This window comes from Ranitomeya variabilis, chromosome 7 (genome assembly GCF_051348905.1).
Source record: "Ranitomeya variabilis isolate aRanVar5 chromosome 7, aRanVar5.hap1, whole genome shotgun sequence".
NCBI classification, from domain to species: domain Eukaryota; kingdom Metazoa; phylum Chordata; class Amphibia; order Anura; family Dendrobatidae; genus Ranitomeya; species Ranitomeya variabilis.
In genome coordinates this window covers 156124887-156147868 of record NC_135238.1, presented here as the reverse complement: position 1 = coordinate 156147868, position 22982 = coordinate 156124887, and the positions used below count along the sequence as shown (strand labels likewise).

The 22982-nt window shown below is 43.5% G+C and overlaps 1 protein-coding gene across 1 annotated transcript in view; it reads left to right on the top strand.

The window, feature by feature from the left end:
- EHHADH (enoyl-CoA hydratase and 3-hydroxyacyl CoA dehydrogenase) overlaps positions 1 to 22982 on the top strand; it is a 70024-nt gene that overhangs the window by 36536 nt on the left and 10506 nt on the right. Inside the window, exon 6 of the mRNA XM_077272126.1 lies at positions 12638 to 12979. Within this exon, the coding sequence (XP_077128241.1) occupies positions 12638 to 12979 (342 nt within the window). The remainder of the gene's footprint in view (positions 1 to 12637; positions 12980 to 22982) is intronic.

The following is a 22982-nucleotide window of genomic DNA, read 5'->3' as shown; positions in this document are numbered from 1 at the left end:
ATACAATCCTTGCCACTGTAGCTAATCTTAATGGATGTGGACGGCAGAGAAAACTACACTGTGTTCCAAATTATTATGCAAATTGGATTTAAGTGTGATAAAAATTTAATTGTTTTGTTTTTCAAATAAACTTGTGGATGGTATTGTGTCTCAGGGCTCAATGGATCACTGGAATCAATCTTAAGGTACCTTCACACTGAACAACTTAACAACTATATCGCTAGCGATCCGTGACGTTGCAGCGTCCTGGATAGCGATATCGTTGTGTTTGACACGCAGCAGCGATCTGGATCCTGCTGTGATGTCGTTGGTCGGAGCTAGGAGGCCAGCACCTTATTTCGTCGCTGGATCTCCCGCAGACATCGCTGGATCGGTGTGTGTGACACCGATCCAGCGATGTCTTCACTGGTAACCAGGGTAAACATCGGGTTACTAAGCGCAGGGCCGCGCTTAGTAACCCGATATTTACCTTGGTTACCAGCGTAAAAGTAAAAAAAAAAAAAACACTACATACTTACATTCCGCTGTCTGTCCCCCGGCGCTGTGCTTCTCTGCACTGTGCAAGTGCCAGTCGGAAAGCAGGGCACAGCGGTGACGTCACCGCTCTGCTTTCCGGCCGCTGTGCTTACACAGTGCAGAGAAGCAGAACGCCGGGGGACAGACAGCGGAAGGTAAGTATGTAGTGTTTGGTTTTTTTTACTTTTACGCTGGTAACCAGGGTAAACATCGGGTTACTAAGCGCGGCCCTGCGCTTAGTAACCAGATGTTTACCCTGGTTACCCGGGGACCTCGGCATAGTTGGTCGCTGGAGAGCGGTCTGTGTGACAGCTCTCCAGCGACCAAACAGCGACGCTGCAGCGATCGGGATCGTTGTCTGGATCGCTGCAGCGTCGCTAAATGTGACGGTACCTTTAAACACATGTGATAATTGGTTTTCCAGGTGATTCTAATTAAAGGAAAACTACTTAAAAATGATGTTCCACATTATTAAGCAGGTCACAGTTTTCAAGTAACATGGGAAAGAAAAAGGATCTCTCTGCTGCTGAAAAGCATCAAATAGTGCAATGCCTTGGTGAAGGGATGAAAACATTAGAAATTTCCCAAAAACGTAAGCGTGATTATTGTACTGTTAAGAGATTTGTGGCTGAATCTGAGCACAGAGGTGTTCGTGCTCATAAAGGCATAATGAGGAAGATTTCTGCCAGGCAAGTTCATCGGATTAAGAGAGCAGCTGCTAAAAAGCCATTACAAAGCAGCAAACAGATATTTGAAGCTGCTGGTGCCTCTGGAGTCCCTCGAACCTCAAGGTGTAGGCTCCTTCAAAGGGTTGCTGTGGTGCATAAACCTACTATTCGGCCACCCTTTAACCGTGTTCACAAGCAGAAATGGTTGCATTGGGCCCACACATACATGAAGACTAATTTCCAAACATTCTTGTTTACTGATAAGTGTTGAGCAACCCTGGATGGTCCAAATGGATGGAGTAGTGGATGGTTGGTGGATGGCCACCATGTCCCAACAAGGCTGCAACGTCAGCAAGGATGTGGAGGAGTCATGTTTTGGGCCGGAATCATGGAGAAACAGCTGGTGGGGCCCTTTAAGGTTCCTGAAGGTGTGAAAATGACCTCTGCAAAGTATATAGAGTTTCTGACTGACAACTTTCCTCCATGGTATAAAAAGCAGAAACGTGCCTTCAGGAGCAAAATCATCTTCATGCTGACAATGCACCATCTCATGCTGCAAAGAATACCTCTGAGTCATTGGCTGCTATGGGCATAAAAGGAGATAAACTTATGGTGTGGCCACCATCTTCCCCTGACCTCAACCCTATAGAGAACCTTTGGAGTATCATCAAGCAAAAGATCTATGAGGGTGGGAGGCAGTTCACATCAAAACAGCAGCTCTGGGAGGCTATTCCAACTTCATGCAAAGAAATACAAGCAGAAACTCAATGGATTCAGGAATTGTGATGGTGATATCAAAGAAGGGTTCCTATGGTAACATGTAACTTGGCCTGTTAGGATGTTTTGGCGTTAAATAGCCTTTTTGTTCAGTGAATGTGACCTCCTAATGCTGCAAATTCCACAAATGAGCATTTTCAGTTCTTTAAAACATATCAAATGTTTAGAAATTCTACTGTGCCTAATAATTTGGAACAGTGCATTTTGAGGTTTTACTCATTTTGGAGATTATACTGTCATCATTGGGAGGTTTATTCAATAAAATTCGATGTATACTCTAACGGGTGATGACTTTTATTAGACTGACTGTCATTTGCACCAACCATTTAGGAAAATCAGAGAAAAATCATTTGCATAATAATTTGGAACACAGTGTAGATGTAACGCAGGATAGCCCAGATAGTGGATAAGCAGGCTCAATCAGGTTCCAAAGAAATTCAAGCTGTCCTGCAGACTCAGGCTGCATCCTTGTTATCCCAAAATATCCATCAATATTTGAATGAAATTAAACGCTATGGCATGAAACCCCCACTGCTGACACACAGGCTTAACCCCTTCACGACATGCGCCGTACTAGTACAGCGCATGTCGTGTCACCCCCTTTGACGTGGGCTCCGGCGCTGAGCCCACATCAAAGTCGCGACATGTCAGCTGTTTTGAACAGCTGACGTATGCGCGCAATAGCGGCAGGTGGAATCGCGATCCACCCGCTGCTATTAACTAGTTAAATGCCACTATCAAATGCTGACAGCGGCATTTAACTACCGCTTCCGGCCATCTGGCTGGAAATGCGAGCATCGCCGACCCTCGGCATGTGATCGGGGGTCAGCTATGCCTCGGCATAACAACTAGAGGTCTCCTTGAGACCTCTGTTTGGTGATGCTGGCTTGTTGTGAGCCCCACCCTGTGGTCGGCGCTCATAGCAAGCCTGTAATTCAGCTGCATAGGAGTGATCTGATGATCGCTCCTATGTAGCTGAGCCGATCCAGTTGTGCCAGCTTCTAGCCTCTCATGGAGGCTATTGAAGCATGGCAAAAGTTAAAAAAAAAGTTTTAATGAATATGAAAAAAATAAAAGAAAATAAAAAATCACCCCCCTTTCGCCCCATTCAAAATTAAGCAATAAAAAAAAATCAAACATACACATATTGGGTATCGCCGTGTTCAGAATCGCCCGATCTATCAATTAAAAAAAGGATTAACCTGATCGCTAAACGGTGTAGCAAGAAAAAAATTGAAAACGCCAGAATTCCGTTTTTTGGTCACCGCGCCATTGCATTAAAATGCAATAAGGGGCAATCAAAAGAACGTATCTGCACAAAAGTGGTATCATTAAAAACGTCAGCTCGGGATGCAAAAAATAAGCCCTCACCCGACCCGAGATCCCGAAAATTGGAAGCGCTACGGGTATCGGAAAATTGCGCAATTTTTTTTTTTTTTTTTTTTTTTTTTTTTTTTAGCAAAGTCTGGATTTTTTTTTCACCACTTAGATAAAAAATAACCTAGACATGTTTTGTGTCTATGAACTCGTCGTAATGACGTGGAGAATCACAATGGCATGTCAGTTTTAGCATTTAGCGAACCTAGCAAAAAAGCCAAACAAAAAGCAAGTGTGGGATTGCACTTTTTTTGCAATTTCACCACACTTGGAATTTTTTTCCCATTTTCTAGTACAAGACATGGTAAAACCAATGGTGTCGTTCAAAAGTACCACTCGTCCCGCAAAAAATGGCCATGGCCATATTGACGGAAAAATAAAAAAGTTATGGCTCTGGGAAGGAGGGGAGCAAAAAACAAAAACTAAAAAAAGGGCTGCGTCTTGAAGGGGGTTAAAAAAGATAGACTTCAGTTTGCCATGAGTTTGCCATGCAGTTTTTTACATGAGTAAGCCAAAATCCTTCTGGGAAAATATGTAGACAGATGAGACCAAAATAGAACTTTTTGGTGAAGTACATCATTCTACTGTTTTACCGAAAAAAGAATGATGCCTACAAAGAAAAGAACACCGTACCTATAGTCAAATATGATGGAGGTTCAAAGATGTTTTGAGATTGTTTGCTGCCTCTGGCACTGGGTGTCTTGCCTGTATGCAAGGCATCACGAAATCTGAAGATTATAAATAGATTTTGGGTTGCAATGTAGTGCCCAGTTTCAGAAGCTGGGTTTGCATCTTAGGTCATGGGTCTTCCACCAGAACGTTGACCCCAAACATACTTCAAGAAGCACCAAGAAATGGATGGAAACAAAACGATGGAAAGTTCTGAAGTGGACAGAAATTAGTCTGGATCTAAATCCCAATGAACGCCAATGGAGAGATCTTAAAATTGCTGTTGGGAGAAGACATCATTCCAAATTTGAGAGTCCTGGAGCAGTTTGGAAATGGAGAGTGGTCCAAAATCCCAGTTGAGATTTGTAAGAAGCTTGTTGATGGTTATAGCAAGCAATTAATAGCAGTTATTTATTCAAAAGGGTGTGCAACAAAATATTAAGTTAAGGGAGCTAACAATTATTTTGCCTGGCCCATTCCTGGGGTTTAGTGTGAAATTTTGTCCAACTCTCCTTTTTTTTTTTGTTTTTTCTGTTTTTTTTTCGTTCCAATACATACAAAGGAAATAATCGTGTGTGTGTGTGTGTGACAAAACATTGCAATCACTTTCTGTGAGAAATACTTCATTTTCTGGAACAATTTCAGCAATGACACTGTGTGTGTATGTGTCGGTCTGTCTGTCTGTGTAAGTATATAGCTTTGTGTGTGTCACTGCTAAAAAAAAAAATGTAAAAATCAGTAATAATACTCATCTAACAAACCCACAGACATGCTTTTCACAAATGCTGTGTTAGGGGTGTTGGTGGACAAATAGCCCAGCCATTTAAAGTGCAAGTAGCCAATGAGCAACAACAATAAAATCAAAAACAGATGAAAACATAAGGCATATCTGATAGCTAAAGTCAGAGGTACCTCACATGGTATGCACAGCCATGCATGCACATCAGGAGAGTTGATTGCATGCTAATTAGTCACTTGTACATGTAATGACATAGGACCTCAAATGTAATGTAATATATTTATTGCTGCCTCATCAGTGGACACACCCATTTTGTTGCATATTATACTAACCATATAGCACAACTTCAGTTTAGCATGAATATTTTTTTCTGGCACCTTAATTGGATATTCATCCAACTATTTGTTCATAATATGATTTATTTAAATGTGGGGTAGCCTTCTATGTATATGTTTTTCTCTGATCGCCCATGACGGCACCACGGAGAGAGGGGATCCGCCCACCAAGGACAGGAAACCTACGGATAAAAAAGGCGGTACCACTCTCCTGCATCAGTTGGTTTCCTGTCCTTGATGGGAGACCTACGGACTTACCAGTTCGACGTTGGAATTCCGGGGCCAACCAGTCCGATTCAGGCAGCTGGGGTCCCTCTGCCTCGGCTAGGGTGGTGACCCGAAGCGCCACCGCTGGGAGCCAGGGGCGACAGGGTGTGCGGGGGAGGTGACAAGGAGTCGCGGTCACCTCCCCAGGTAAGATGCAGCAGCGGCAACATCCAGGGGGGTCCCTCTGTGGTTGCGGGAGGTGCAGCGCGACCCTCCCTGAACAAGCATGAGTCTGCACGCTGCACCGCCATCGGGCGTGCAGAGGAACGCGCTACAAGGGCTGCATAGGACCGGGGGCGCCGGTCAGCAGCGCCATAGCTGCTTCCCGGGCGCCATCTTGAAAGTCGGCGCATGCCCGGGATCCAAACTGGTCTCGCGAGAGCTCGAGCGCTGAGCGCAGTCTGCGCAGGCGCTGACGGGGAGCCGCTCGAGAGCGCGGTCTGCGCAGGCGCTGAGGGGCGCCGCTCGAGCGCTGAGCGCGGTCTGCGCAGGCGCTGACGGGGCGCCGCACGGGCGCTGGGAGCGATCTGCGCAGGCGCCGGCGGTGGGTGCCGAGCTAATGCAATAGACGCGGCGTTCGGCGCTCCTCTCCGTGGACTGCGCAGAAGCGGCGGGAGAGTTTAAATATAGCCACATCCTCCCAGTGGCTCTGCTGTAATAAGCAAAAGAGCCTCATGAGTAGTAGTGCTGCAGCGTCAGCTCAGCATCCGCAGACCAGCAGCAGTATGAGCGACCCGACATCACCTCAGCCCGAGTCACCTCCACCTGTAGCATCGCCGCCGCCACAGCAGCAGCAGCAAAAAAGGCGACAGCAGAAAGGGCACCAGGACACCAGCAAAGAACGCCAAAGGTCCCAGCACAGTAAGGAGTCCAGTACGGCGTCGGGGAAGAAGCCAGAGGCAGACAATCCCCAACCGGTATTTATGGGTCCTGGAGGTGGTAAGTGGATCTTCGTGAATGTCAGAGACAGTAAGATTGTTATTTGTCTCTTATAGGGGAGGAAAAGCGTATGTAAAACTAAGCACAAAAGTTGCGCCATCTGTAGAGAGGATCTTCCACCTACATGGGATAAGAGACTATGCACTACTTGCATTCAGCAAACTTTATCCGAAAACCTTCCTGGGTTTGCAACACACCTTAAGAGCCTGATTAAAGAACAAGTAGAGGACACCTTCAGATCACTAAAAAGTGGGAAAAAAAAGGAGAAAAACCAGACTCAGGTCCCCATCTCTCGTCTCAAAATCAGGAAGTGATAGTGAGGGTTCAGTGTCCTTCAACTCCTCCACCTCATCTTCATCGTCTACTTCTTCCTCGGGGGGACATAACTGTTTCCCTCTAGAGGATACTGATGGCCTCATAAAAGCCGTGAGAAGTACCATGGGTCTGGTAGACTCCCACCCTAAAAAATCGGTAAAAGACATAATGTTTGGGGGCCTGGAACAAAAAAAGAGAAGAGCTTTCCCTCTTAACGAGGCAATAGCAGCCTTAATTAAGAAAGAATGGAAGAAGCCTATGAAAAAGGCTCTTTTAACGCCTAAAAGAAAATACCCCTTCGAGGAGGAATCCTGCTCCTTTTGGGAGAAGGCCCCCAAACTAGATGTAGCGATCGCTAAGGCCTCAAAAAAATTTTCCCTCCCGTTCGAGGACATGGGGGTCCTAAAAGACCCTATGGACAAAAAGGCAGACGCCTTTCTCTGTGTACTATCCCCTGTGAAGGAGAATTTCTGTTTGGTTCCACCCTGGATGACATCTTGGAAAAAGCGGGGGACAAGAAGAAATCCTTACCCCCTCTGGGTCTCCCCTCTTATAGGAAGCCCTTTCGGAACAAGAGGTTTTTCCGTAGGAACTCGGGGAGAAACCAGGGGAAATGGGAAGATAAAAAGAACAAAAATAAGGGGTTTATCTTTAATAAAAACCTCAATGACAACAAAAAACCTTCACAATGAAGGTTCGCCCCAGGTGGGGGGGAGATTATCTCTCTTTCTCCCAGCCTGGGAAAAGATTACCTCAAGTCGATGGATACTAAACATCATAGAGTCGGGACTGAGATTAACATTCAAGAGGTACCCCCGTCCCTCTTTCAAGATAACACCCACAAGATCCTCGGCAGAAGAGCAGTTGACGCTAGAAAACGAGGTTGTCGGGTTAGTAAAAAAAGGAGTACTCCTGGAAGTTCCCCCTCAGGAAAGAGGGCAAGGGTACTATTCCCCTCTTTTCCTGAGGAAGAAGCCAGATGGTTCCTTCAGGACTATTATCAATTTGAAAAGCCTAAACAACTACCTAGAGGTTCAAGCATTCAAGATGGAAACAGTAAAATCATCTATCAAGATGCTATTCCCTCAATGCTTCATGGTGGTCCTGGACCTAAAGGACGCATACTATCATGTCCCAATACACAAGGACCACCAAAAATTCCTCAGACTGGCAGTCCACATCCAGGGAGTCCTAAGTCACTTCCAGTACTCAGCTCTACCATTTGGCTTAGCAATCGCCCCGAGGGTTTTTACAAAGTTGGTGGCGGAGGTAATGGCGCACCTCAGGGAAGAAAATACCCTGATCGTACCATATCTGGACGACTTCCTGGTGATAGGCTCCTCCCCGCAGCATTGCAAGAGCCAACTAGACCTAGTGATTCATTCTCTAAAAAATCTAGGTTGGCTAATAAACCTAGAAAAATCCAGACTGGTGCCTTCTCAGGTTCAGGAGTACCTAGTCTCACTCTAGACTCCAAACAAATGGAATGTCGGCTCCCAGAGAGCAAAATACAAAAGATAAAAAGTTTAGCGTTAAGAGTACAATCTCTTCCCTCCATAACACTCCGTCAGGGCATGTCCCTATTAGGCTCTATGACCTCTTGCATCCCGGCGGTCCAGTGGGCCCAACTACATTCAAGAGATCTCCAATGGCAACTACTGTCAGAGCAAAACCTTCTAGGAGAACATTTAGACGGGCGGTTAACATTGTCTCCTCGCACCAATCACTCCCTGACTTGGTGGACATTGCAGGAAAATCTTTCCCAGGGAGTCCCATGGGTAATCCCGATCTCGAAGGTCCTAACTACGGACGCAAGCCCCTCAGGGTGGGGGGCTCATCTGGGCGACCTAGTAGCCCAGGGCATTTGGTCTCCGTCCCTTGCAAACAATTCCTCCAATATGAAGGAACTCCTGGCAGTGAAATTTGCCCTTCAGGAATTTTTGGGAGTCCTTCAATCTCACCATGTAAGGGTGATGTCGGACAATCAAGTAGTAGTATCCTACCTAAATCATCAGGGGGGTACCCGTTCCAAAAATCTAATGGAAGTGACCAGCTCAATCCTTCAAATAGCCGAGAGCAACCTTCTATCCCTGACAAGCCTACACATAAAGGGCGTAGACAATTACAAGGCAGACTTTCTAAGTCGTTCCAGCCTAAAACAGGGGGAATGGGAACTAAACCCAGTGATATTTACTCAGATCACAAAAAAATGGGGGGTTCCCAAAATGGATCTCTTCGCGAGCCATTTAAACAAAAAAGTAGCCTCCTTCTGCTCCCTATCTCCCTTGGGGAACCCAGTAGCTGTGGACGCTTTCCTGATTTCTTGGGGTCACCATCTGGTCTATGCCTTTCCTCCTCTCATCCTGATTCCAGCAGTGCTGAGGAAGATTCGGGAGGACGGGGCACTGGTCATCTTGATTGCCCCGTTCTGGCCGAAGAGACCTTGGTTCTCATGGATGAGGAAAATGTCAATATCCGACCCGTGGGTATTACCAGACCTCCAGGATCTGTTATCGCAGGGCCCAGTCTGTCATCCGCAAGTCAAGAACTTGCACTTGACAGCTTGGCTCTTGAGAGGAAGATATTAGAAAACAGGGGGTTCTCTTCGGGTGTAATCTCAACTCTGTTAAAAAGTCGGAAGCCGGTTACAACAAGACAGTACGGAAAAATATGGAAAAAGTTTTTGTCTTCTTCAGGTGCAAAAATAGGGAAGGAGATTCCCCTTAACTCCATATTAGAGTTCCTACAAAATGGTTTGGAGATGGGTTTAGCCACCAGTACCCTAAAAGTTCACGTGGCAGCATTAGGAGCATTATTCAATTTTGACTTGGCTTCAAATAGGTGGGTCTCTAGATTCATCAGAGCAGCAGGAAGATCGAGGCCTCTGCCAGTGAAAGTGGTTCCACAATGGGACTTAAACTTGGTCCTTAAAGCCCTGACTAGTCCACCATTTGAACCATTACACAAAACTTCAATAAAAAACTTGTCTCTCAAAACCGCTCTGTTAGTCGCCCTTACTTCTGCCCGTAGGGTCAGCGACTTACAGGCTCTATCAGTTAATTCCCCTTACACACAAATTTTAGAGGATAGGGTCATTTTAAAAACAGACCCAGCATATCTCCCGAAAGTGGCTTCGAAATTTCACAGGTCTCAAGAGATATCTCTCCCCTCCTTCTGTCCCAACCCTACAAATAAGGAGGAACAAACATTACATACTCTGGATGTAAGAAGGTGTCTCTTACAATACCTAGAAGCCACTAGAGAGAGTAGGGAGGATTCCTCTCTGTTTGTGTGTTTCCAGGGTCCCCGGAAGGGGAAAAAAGCTTCTAAGGCCACCATAGCAAGATGGATCACGGACGCCATCAGTCTTTCATACTCGGCAAGTGGGATGTCCGTTCCCGGGGAGGTTAAGGCTCACTCGACAAGGGCAGTGGCGACTTCCTGGGCGGAGAAGGCCGGAGCTTCTATAGACCAGATATGTAGAGCTGCTACCTGGTCCTCACCATCCAAATTCTATAGGCACTATAGATTGGACCTAATCTCTTCCTCAGATCTTACCTTCGGTAAAAGGGTTCTGGAAGCAGTGGTCCCTCCCTGAATGTACTATCTATGCAATTCTCTCCGTGGTGCCGTCATGGGCGATCAGAGAAAAATATAGTTCTTACCGATAACGGTATTTCTCTGAGCCCATGACGGCACCCGTACATTCCCTCCCTTCACTTATGGGTGTGCACATTTAAAGAGTGCCATAGTCTATTCATAGTCTACTTTTATTTAAAGTCACGCGGTATCTTACTAGGCTAAACAGTTAAAAATTACAAATGCCTTAGTAGTCTCCCATCATTCTCTATGTAAACAAACTGATGCAGGAGAGTGGTACCGCCTTTTTTTATCCGTAGGTTTCCTGTCCTTGGTGGGCGGATCCCCTCTCTCCGTGGTGCCGTCATGGGCTCAGAGAAATACCGTTATCGGTAAGAACTATATTTTTTGCATGCAATATAATTTTTAAAAAATCTTTTGTACTTCATACCTGGTGGATCAGTGTTTTGCATTTATGCACCAGCACTTTACTCTGGGCTCTTGATCGTCACATATTAGTATTAGTAGTGATGAGCAAATATACTCGTTACTCGAGATTTCTCGAGCATGCTCGGGTGACCTCTGAGTTACCCAGCATAAGTACATGTGGGGATTCCCTAGCGACCAGGAAACCCCCACATGTACTTATGCTGGCTAACAGATGTAAATCATTCAGCTGAGGCGATGAAAAATAAATCTCCGAGCACTAAAAAATACTCGGAGGTCACCTGAGCGTGCTCGAGAAATCTCGAGTAACGAGTATACTCGCTCATCACTACTTAGTATGTATCGTTGAGCCCACTGGGTGTCAAATCCCACTTCTTCAATTTATTTCTTGTATGGTGAACTCTAGCAATATACATGTGCATGTATACCTGACATGTGTTGTATTTATGAACTTTGCTCGCTCAGGCTTCACTCTGCTTGTGTTCAAAATTACCCTTATTTTATTTTTCAACTTTTTTTTTAGCTAATTGAATATATTTCATTATACTTGGGTTTTTTGTTACATTATATATATATATATATATATATATATATATATATATATATAATATATATATATATACACTCACCGGCCACTTTATTAGGTACACCATGCTAGTAACGGGTTGGACCCCCTTTTGCCTTCAGAACTGCCTCAATTCTTCGTGGCATAGATTCAACAAGGTGCTGGAAGCATTCCTCAGAGATTTTGGTCCATATTGACATGACACTTAATTTCTAATCAGCCAATCACATGGCGGCAACTCAGTGCATTTAGGCATGTAGACATGGTCAAGACAATCTCCTGCAGTTCAAACCGAGCATCAGTATGGGGAAGAAAGGTGATTTGAGTGCCTTTGAACGTGGCATGGTTGTTGGTGCCAGAAGGGCTGGTCTGAGTATTTCAGAAACTGCTGATCTACTGGGATTTTCACGCACAACCATCTCTAGGGTTTACAGAGAATGGTCCGAAAAAGAAAAAAAATCCAGTGAGCGGCAGTTCTGTGGGCGGAAATGCCTTGTTGATGCCAGAGGTCAGAGGAGAATGGGCAGACTGGTTCGAGCTGATAGAAAGGCAACAGTGACTCAAATCGCCACCCGTTACAACCAAGGTAGGCCTAAGAGCATCTCTGAACGCACAGTGCGTCGAACTTTGAGGCAGATGGGCTACAGCAGCAGAAGACCACACCGGGTACCACTCCTTTCAGCTAAGAACAGGAAACTGAGGCTACAATTTGTACAAGCTCATCGAAATTGGACAGTAGAAGATTGGAAAAACGTTGCTTGGTCTGATGAGTCTCGATTTCTGCTGCGACATTCGGATGGTAGGGTCAGAATTTGGCGTAAACAGCATTAAAGCATGGATCCATCCTGCCTTGTATGGAGCATCTTTGGGATGTGCAGCCGACAAATCTGCGGCAACTGTGTGATGCCATCATGTCAATATGGACCAAAATCTCTGAGGAATGCTTCCAGCACCTTGTTGAATCTATGCCGCGAAGAATTGAGGCAGTTCTGAAGGCAAAAGGGGGTCCAACCCGTTACTAGCATGGTGTACCTAATAAAGTGGCCGGTGAGTGTATATATATATATATCAGCCACATAGTACCGTATATAGCACAGGCTACGACATATTCTTGAATACCCGATAGATTATCTAATATATATATATGTATGTGTGTAATGTATGTATGTATATATATAATATTATGTATGTGTGCAGAATATCCAGATGTTATGCATAAGCAAGTGTATATCATGGTAAAAAAAATATAGGGTTACAGGGGAAATCAAATAAAAAGACAGAGAAATCAAATAAAAAGATAGAGGTCATGCAGTACATTATAGACAGTGATTCACATAGCGCTATTTGTTGTCCATCCACCATACCTGCAGCTGCTGCTGCTAGCGCCTTAAAAAAAAAAAAAAAAAAAAAAAAAAGTCATGTATTTTTGTTTTCTTTATTTTAGGAACTGATTTGGGCAAGCGGAGACTCAGCACTAACTATGTACCATCCAATCCCAACATGGAAAGCTTCTTCGACACCTCTGTGGATAAAGCTAAGAAGCAGTTTCGTGGAGCCCAAGCACCTATAGCCTGTATTGAGGCTGTAAGAGCCTCTGTCCAGAAACCATACCAACATGGTATAGAGAAAGAGAAACAACTGTTCTTCTCTCTCTGGGCTACTGGTCAACCTCAAGCACTGCAATATGCCTTCTTCTCAGAGAGGAACGTTGCGAAGTGGACTCATCCCTCAGGTGGTAGATGGGACACCGTTGCCCCAATGCCTGTCCGCACTGCTGCTGTTATAGGTAAGTTATAGTCGCTCAGTGTTTTACACCTATTTTGTGCTCTTATTGACCTTGACAAATCCAGTAGATTTCACAACTAGTAGCCAATGTATAAAATGTTAAATTTACCCTTACTACAATACTTCATAGAAGATAGTACAGGAAAGACCTAAATCTTGGTACTGTGTTAGCCAGTAGATAGAAAAATGTTTAGAATTGAGAGTCCTCAGTGGTTGATACCTTTTAATGGCTAACTGAAAAGATGGTAACAAATTGCAAGCTTTCGAGACTACTCAGGTCTCTTCATCAGGCATAGACTAATACAACATCTGAAGAATCACATATTTATGCACAACATGGCACAGAAAAAAAAAAAAAAAAACCATGGATAAGACAGGTGACATGAAGCAGAATTACCATGAGTGATAAACAGTTATGTCCATAAATATTGGACCACTTCTTAGATAAGGAATGTTTCATTGTCCTCTGATTGGGGTCTGGGTATGTTGTGATGACTCCCTCATAGTCTGATGGGCAAGTTCCTTTTCCTTTTCTTTTCAGTTAGCCATTAAAAGGAATCAACCACTGAGGACTCTCAATTCTAAATATTTTTCTGGAAGATAGTATGAATTTATTGTATATGGCAATCCTTATAACCTGGGCATACTGCATTTACAATGGGGCCTCTACAAAAAGTATGGGCAATAGTATGACTACAGTGGCGTAAGGTAAAGAAGTGGAAATTGCCAACTAAATTGAAAATATTTCCTTTTACATGAATATAATTATAACCATTTTAGACTGAAACTACATAAATGGCACTGATGATTCTTTAAGCAGCAGAAAGAAACAGAGGTAAGAGGCCTCCTGTTAATGTAGTCTGTTTAGCCTTTACACATACCAACTGGTAGGAAGTTATTGCAATTATCCACCCTTTTGGAATGAGCAAATTGTTTTTTCATGACCACATCAGCCGAGAGAATTTTTGAGGAGGTAGCAAAGCCATCCATACAGTCTGGTACTAAGGTTTTAAAGGGAACCTGTCATGTCCCAAAACGCTATTAAACTGCAGACATGGGGTTTATCAGCAGGTGAAGCCATGCGGCCACTGCACTGAAAGTCCAGCTGCTGATGGAAATGAACATTTATCCTCCTGGCAGCCTCGGGCTTTCAGTCATAGAGGCGCGGCTTCAGTTGTCACTCAGTGCATAGTGAGCTGTGGCTGTAACCATGCCTCGGCACTGACAGACAGTTGGCATTGTACTGATGCACTTCTGAGCCGGCTGTTAGTCTGTGCCAGGGCATTGTCACAGCCATCGCTCTCTATTCACTGAGCGATAACTGAAGCCACGCCAGCCATGCCTCTATGACTGAAAGCCAGAGGCTGGTTGGAGGAATAAAGTTAATTTCTGTCCAGTAACCAGACTCTCAGTGATGCAGGTGCACGGCTTCAGAAAGCTGTTGACCTGCAGACTAACCCATATATACAGGTTAATAGCGTTTTTTGATATGGCAGGTTAAGCAGGTGTGGATATAATTATGAAAAGTAAAAAATTTTCCAAAGTTAGAAGTGTCAATAATTTGTTTTTTATCAATTGACAAAACGTAACATGAATGAACAAAAGAAACATCAAATAGTGGTGTAACTGCTCTTTGCCTTCAAATCAACATCAATTCTTTTAGGTACACTTGCTTGCATAGTTTTTGAGGGAACTCTACAGAGCGTCTCCGCAAGATAAATTGACATGCTGTGGTCTGGAAAGACGTGCTGCATGTCTGTCTCCGCCGGGAAGCTGGAGTCGTCCCTGCACGCATAGTGGAGATAGGATTTCTTCAGATCCCATCCACTATGATGTAACATCTGGCCGCTGCGGGTTTGACGCTGCGGATGAACGCAGCATCCAACCTGCAGCATTTTCTGACCGTGGAAACATACCCTTAGAAAACTAACCACAGATCTCCTGTGGATGTTGCTTGTGCAAATCCTTCTCTTTAAGAAACCACCGGAGCACTAAACAGAGGTGGACATGACTTTGGGAGGGGTGGACCTTTAACTCCTGCAGCTTTGTTTGTATAGCGGTGCAGATTTTAAGCAAGAGTGATGTTGTTTTAAGACGGAGCTCAGCATGTCTGTGCCTGGTGTATCACTGTGAGGTGGGGCTTATATAGAGGAGGTAACTCTGTCTCTCTCCCTCTTTTTCTCACCGGATGAACTGGAGGAAACAACAGTTATAATCACTGTCCTAAAACGTTTTAATCATTGCTTGTATAATGATGAATGCTTTATTGTATTTTTTGAATTTTCCATTGTTTATCTTGTACCAGGTCCAATTTTATCATGGCTAAAGAGTTAACATTAGCATTAACCTTGTAAACCCAAAGGAAGGGCAATCCTTCAGCCATGGTTCCCTAGAGGTTTCCTCCACAGGTTTTTTTTTCTTCTCCTGAGCGCTGTAGGATGACTCTTTGTGAGTCGGAGGGTTGTCAAGTTTAGTCTCCGTAATGAATTTGCAGGGACTTCTAGTTTATAAGTTTACAAAAGTGATTTATTTAAAAAAAAAAGTGTCAAATGTGACTTGGAATTTATAACCCATCACAGATTTGCGGTTTAGGAGTCAGGAAGAAGTTGCAGACAAGTTAAGGTGGACTCATTTTAACTAATAGAGGATGGTAGTGAACAGGCTCGGTTTTGGTGGCCATCCTCAAGGACTTTGTAATAGTAACGTCAATCAGGGGCGGGCACAGTGGTTAGGCACAGGAGTGAGGATAATAAGGTCATTGGTGCCCTGAAAGTTTACTGTCTTTGCTTGAATAGCAAGCCAGTGCGTGCCACCCCTTTATGGCTGTCTGTCCTGGTGCTGTATGTCAGACAGCTGGGGATATCACAGTACTTGTGAATCCCAATGTACTAGCACTTCACCTGACTCCTACTGTGATTGTTTTAATCTTGTGATTTAAATAAACCTGTGGCCATTTTGACAACTAAAATAATGTGTTTTGTGTATTTATTTTAGTCCCTGGGTTTACTGTAGTTATGGTTGTTTTAAGATGGAGTCGGATCCGTTCCATATCCAAAAGTCATGTAATCCCAGACATATTTGATGATCTTGAGATCAGGGCTATGAGGGGTTCATGTCATCACTCCCAGGACGTTTTGTTGTTCTTTACATTGAAGATAAATCTTAATGATTGGCTCCAAATTTATTCTGCAACAGACCTCAAACATACCGCCAATCAGACGCCTCCCTTATGGTATTGCATGATGGATAGGTATCTACCTATGTTTCTCAGGCACTGAAGACACCATTAATCCTGAGTAGTTCCCAAGTCCATTTACTGAAACTTGCAAGAACTTCCACCATGCTCTACTGTAACTTGCACACACTCATTATTGTACTGCTCTCCACCCCTTCAGTGACAAACAACCTTCTGTTACAGTCAAATATTTCACATTTTGACTTGTCAGTCCAGAGCACCTGGTGCCATTTTTTTCAGCACCCCATTTTCTGTTTTTGTGCATAATTGAGTCACATGACCTTGTATTTATGTCAACGGTATGAATTTTTGGCCCCAATTCTTCCATGAAGACTACTTCTGGGCAGACTTCTCTGAACAGTAGATGGGTGTAGCTGGGTCTCTCCAACTGCTCTGAATTTTAATCTGATGGCACTGCTGTACATCTTCTGATTTTGAAGGGAAGTAAGCATGATGTGTCCTTCATCATCTGCACAAAATCTTCTTGACCGACCACTGCACCTATGGTCTTCAAGATTGCACATTTCTGGGTGCTTCTTCAAAAGAGCTTGAACAGCACATCTTGAAACCCCAGTGTGCTTTGTCTGTGAGAGATTTTGCTGATGAAATGTAACTGCCTTGTTTCGTCTTGTTGCTGTGTTCAGTTTTGCCTCAGTGTATGACCTGTGACATGAGCCCATCTTCCACAACCTCACCTTTGCAACAGTTCCTCACCCACTTCTACACGTTTCTCTTTTTAGTCAATCATGTTGTCAATACCTACATATAAAGATCACGATCTTTATAATGTGTTAGGGATTTGGTAGAATTATAGTCATGTGTATGAGTAACCAATTATACCAGACTTTGGGCAACTTGTACTAAGAAGAATTGATGCTGTTTTGAAGGCAAACGATGACCACACCAAATATTGATTTGATTTCCATTTCTCTTTTGTTCACTCACTTTGCATTTTGTTGATTGATTAAAAAACAAATACATATATTTTTTAAAGCATTCTTACTTTGTAGTGTTTAATCCACACCTGTCTAAAACTCTTGCACGGCACTGTATATTCCATACTTGGCTCTGATATTTCTATACTATACATCAGTCTTTTTGTATGAGAGTCGGAAGAGATGGTGAATCAAACATGTTAATTTTTATGCTGTTTTTGAGCTAAAACAAGGTGAGGATTCAATCAGAAGAGCAAATCTGTATAAGGACTACCTCTCCTTACTTCTAGATCAACTTCTGGGTTTAGCTCTGAAATCTTTATTTGTGCTTACAGCCTTAGGCTGGGTTCACATGGACTTCTTTCCTAATACGGACCGCAATGCCTCAACTGACCGCAGGTGTCCCGATCTGAACTTACAGGCTTGCATGCACACAGACCAAATATATGCTTGTTTGAACTTACTCTGAAGTACCTTCCATACACATTAGACTGTTGGCTAAACCCACTATTATCAAGGCAGTCATCCAGTGGTCAAATGTGTATAGGGGCTCTGTCCAACTGATGACTGAGACAGATGTCGGTCAGCCGGTGCTGATGGCTTTCTCGTACAAAATATTGGCGAAATCAGTTGAACGAGCGCTCCTGTGTATGGGAGAGATTGCTGAGATGGCTTTTGACCAACAGCCATCTAACATATATAGCAAGGCTGAGGCTAAATACAGATTTCTGGAACAATGCAAACAAGTTTTTTTTTTTTGTTTTTTTTTTCAATCTACAGTCCATGTGAAAAAAATCTCCCCACAGGCTATTCAAGTCCAATTTGTAGACCAGCCTCTCTTGTTTAATACTATGCATATAACAGCATTTGTTAAGAGATCTACTGGGAAAAAAATTACACTGTAACTACATTTGGCCTTTTATTAATATTTTCTTTTTTTGCTGATCTAACATCTAATGTCAAAGTGTACATGAACCACATGTCCAAACATCTCCTAACACTAATCACAGATTTTCTGTGTATGTAGGCTTGCGCAAATCCTTCTGTCTCTTCATGTGATCCCTGATCCCTTACTCGATGTGGAGCTCAGTGCTCTGTTGGGGCCATATCCTCACTTTCAGGACTACTTTATCTTCTTTATGCAGAACAGAGTCGTTCATAACATTTGCAGTATATCTGGGATTGTTGTCCTGCTGCAGAATACATTTGGAGCCAATCGAATGCCTTCCTAATGGTTTTGCATGATGGATAAGTATCTGCCTGTATTTCTTAGTATTGAGATCACCAAGAAATAGGCAACATTGACTGTCGTAAATGCAGTGGTCCAACTTATTGCACAAGATGAAAGACTTCTTTCCCTTCAAAATTGAAAGATGCCCAACAATGCCATCGGCTCAGAACTGGTAGCAACCAATGGGATCCAGCGATACCCATCTACTGTTCGGAGAAGTCTGTCCAGAAGTGGTCTTAATAGTAGAATTGCAGACAAAAATCATACCTTGAACATGCAAACAAGGCCGCTTTACTCAACTATGCTCAAAAACATAGCAACTGGGATGCAGAATAAAAGCTGTTTAGTCATTAAAATTGATGGAGAAAAGTATAAAAATTTGTGTCTGCAGGAAATAATTAAGCTTCATGGAGGCTCCTTGCAAATTTGGGGTTGCATTTCAGTAAGTAAAGTTGAATATTCAGTCAGGATTAATGGTGTAATCAATCAGATTAAAGAAGGCTGCTACTTATCCATCATGCAATATCATTAGAATATCTGATTGGCTACAAATGTATTCTTCAGCAGGACAACGATCCCAAACATACAGACAATGTCACTATCTTCAGGGTAAAGAAAAACATGGAGTACTTGATGTGATGATATGACCCCCACAGAGCCCCAATATTAACATCATCCAGTCTGTTTGGGATTACATGAAGAGACAGAAAGTGTTGCAAAAACGTCATCCACAGAAGATCTGTGGTTAGTTCTCCTAGAGGTTTGGAACTTCCTCCCCGCCGAGTTCTTTGAAAAACTGTGCAAATGTAACTAGAAGGATTGAATCTTTGATGCTGTTTTGACGGCAAAAGGCAATCACAAGAAATGATGATCTGATTCAGATTTCTCTTTTCTTCATTCACTTTGCATTTTGTTAATTAATAAAAATAAACTAGGGTCTAAGGGGTAACGTTTCTCCTTATGGAGAGTGACATACCAGCTGGCTTGTCAAGGTAAGGAGGCTTATTCTCCGTGCAATGCTCCTCTGTGACTTGTAGGATCGCTACTTCCAACAGGTGGCGCTATAGAGTTTAAGTCCTCTTTTTCTCAGAAGAGGCAATTTGCATAAAAATAAACTAAAAACTCTTCTATTTTTTTTAACCACTTAACGACCGCTGATATGCATTAAACCGGCAGCCATTAAGGGGCCTTATTCCCTCATTGCCATTTTAAAATGGCAATCAGGAATGATGTTGTTATAGCACCCACCAGCATCAGAAAATCTCCGGAGTTTAAACTACTGTGGCTAGCTGAGGCGGTAGAGAACACGATCAGGGTCAGTTTTTCATTGAATAAAAAAAGTGTGCAAGCTGTTAAAAACATTTCTCTCTTGTTACATGATATACATGTCAGAGGAGAGTGAAAAGAAGTCTCAAAACCATCTCCAGTACCTCCTCCAACCCCTAGTCCTTCCAACTCCGCCCCCCGACCAACCGCCTCCTCTTCCTGAAAATAAAATGTCCGGCTCATGCGCAGTGCACCTGCCGAGATCTGTTGGCAGCCACATGGCAGCAGCAGGGATTTTTCCTATTGATTCATTTTGAGTACTGTGATAGGGTCTATGACAGTGATGAAAAGCCAATAAGTAGTATGTCATGACACCCCCCCACACACACACCCGTGCCATCGCATTAGATTACAGTTTTTTTGTTTTATAATTTTTATTGCTTTCATTCTTTGCCATTAGGGTTAGGTTTGAGGTGAGGGTTAGAGTTGGTTTTTTTTCTAAAGTAAAAAAAAATGAATGATGACCAGTATTAGCACAAGTGCTCGCTATTCGAGTTTGCATCAGGGTCGCACGATCGCCCATGATACTTTGTGCTTACCGGAGCACCTTGATGCAAACTCAACTAGCCCTTGCGCTCAACACGAATGATGACATATTCAATATGACGACCTAATGTGATCAAATTCTGTGTAGTATCTTTGGGTTAAAAGTCCTCACCATACCCCTGAATAAAATTCTTAAGGGGTGTAGTTTCCACTGCTTAGGCACATCAGGGGCTCTCCAACCGTGACATGGTGCCGTCATCAATTCTTGCTCCTTCCCTTCCGAGCCTGCCGTGTTCCCAAACAGTAGTTTTCCCCCACATATGGGGTATCTGCATACTCAAGAGAAATTGCACAACACATTTTTGGGTCCATTTTCTCCTGTTATCCTTGTGAAAGTTAAAAATTTGGGGATAAAGTAACATTTTTGTGAAAAAGTAAAATATTCATTTTTTCCTTCCACATTCCATTAATTCCTGAATGTAGTTTTGAGGGGATCAGTTTTTAGAATTGTCACTTTTAAATATTTTCTGTCATATAGACCCCTCAAAGCCACTTCAAATGTGATGTGGTCTCTGAAAAAAAATGGCTTTGTAAATTCTGTTGGAAATTGAAAAATTGATAAACCATTTTGAACCCTTCTAACTTCCTAACAAAAATGTTGCTGATGTAAATTAGAAATGTGGCAAATGTTAGTTATACCGCACAAAATAATTAAGAAATATCTCATTTAAGGGCATAAACAATTTAAAGTTTTAAAATAGCAAAATTTTGTAATGTTTTGTCAAATTTTGTATATTTTTATAAATACACTGCTCAAAAAAATAAAGGGAGCACTAAAATACCACATTCTAGATATCTCTGAATGAAATATTCCAGTTGCAATTTTTTATTCATTACATAGTGGAATGTGTTCAGAACAATAAAACATAACAATTATCAATGTAAATCAAAATGAATATCCCACAGAGGTGTGGAGTTGGAATGATGCTCAAAATCAAAGTGGAAAATCAAATTACAGGCTGATCCAACTTCAGTGGAAATGCCTCATGACAAGGAAAAGGTGCTCAGTATTGTGTGTTGCCTCCACGTACCCATATGACCTCCCTACTGTACAACGCCTGGGCATGCTCCTGATGTGGCAGCGGATGGTCTCCTGAGGAATCTCCTCCCAGAAGTAGACTAAAGCATCCGCCAACTACTGTACAGTCTGTGGTGCAACGTGACGTTGGTGGATGGAGCGAGACATGATGTCTCAGATGTGCTCAATCGGATTCAGGTCTGGAGAACGGGCGGGCCAGTCCATAGCTTCAATGCCTTCATCTTGAAGCAACTACTGACACACTCCAGCCACATGAGGTCTGGCATTGTCCTGCATTAAGACGAAACCAGGGCCAACCGCACCAGCATATGGTCTCACAAGGGGTCTGAGGATCTCATCTCGGTACCTAATGGCAGACAGGCTACCTCTGGCGAACACATGGAGGGCTGTGCGGCCCTCCAAAGAAATGCCACCCACACCATTACTGACCCATTACCAAACCGGTCATGATGAAGGATGTTGCAGGCAGCAGATCGCTCTCCACGGCATTTCTAGACTCTGTCACATCTGTCACATGTGCTCAGTGTGAACCTGCTTTCATCTGTGAAGAGCACAGGGAACCAGTGGCGAATTTGCCAATCGTGGTGTTCTGTGGCAAGTGCCAAACATCCTGCATGGTGTTGGGCTGCGAGCACAACCCCCATCTGTGGACATCGGGCACTCAGACCATCCTCATGGAGTCGGTTTCTAACCGTTTGTGCAGACACATGCACATTTGTGGCCTGCTGGAGGTCATTTTGCAGGGCTCTGGCAGTGCTCCTTCTGTTCCTTCTTGCAGAAAGGCAGTGGTAGTGGTCCTACTGCTGGGTTGTTGCCCTCCTACGGCCCCCTTCACATCTCCTAGTGTACTGGTCTGTCTCCTGGTAGCGCCTCTGGACACTACGCTGACAGACACAGTAAACCTTCTTGCCACAGCTCGCATTCATGTGCCATCCTGGATGAGCTGCACTACCTGAGCCACTTGTGTGGGTTGTAGAGTCCGTCTCATACTACCACGAGTGTGCAAGCACAATCAACCTTCAAAAGCGACCAAAACATCAGCCAGAAAGCATTGGTACAGAGATGTGGTCTGTGGTCCCGACCTGCAGAACCACTCCTTTATTGAGGGTGTCTTGATAATTGCCAATAATTTCCATCTGTTGGCTATACCAGTTGCACAACAGCATGTGAAATTGATTGTCAATCAGTGTTGCTTCCTAGGTGGACAGTTTGATTTCACAGAAGTTTGATTTACTTGGAGTTATATTCTGTTGTTTAAGTGTTCCCTTTATTTTTTTGAGCAGTGTATATGCAAATCGTATCGACCAAAATTTACCACTAACATGAAGTACAACATGTCACAAAAAACAATCTCGGAATTACTGGGATCTGTTGAAGCGTTCCAGAGTTATCTCATAGGCCGGCGTCAGACTAGCGTATGGCATCCGATGCGAGAGCATCGGATGCGATATGCTGATGACCCTCAGCTGCTGCTCAGATCCTCCTGACCCTCGGCTTATATGGGTGCGAGTGAGCCGAGACTCGGCCGAGTGTCGGTGACAATCGCAGCATGCTGCGATTTCACTCACACACTGAAAACGGCTGAGAAAAAATACGGTGATGTGAGCTGCCCCATAGATGAATACTGGTCCGAGTGCTATGCGATTGTTAAAAAAAATATTGGAAAAACAATGGCAGAATGGCTGTTTTCTT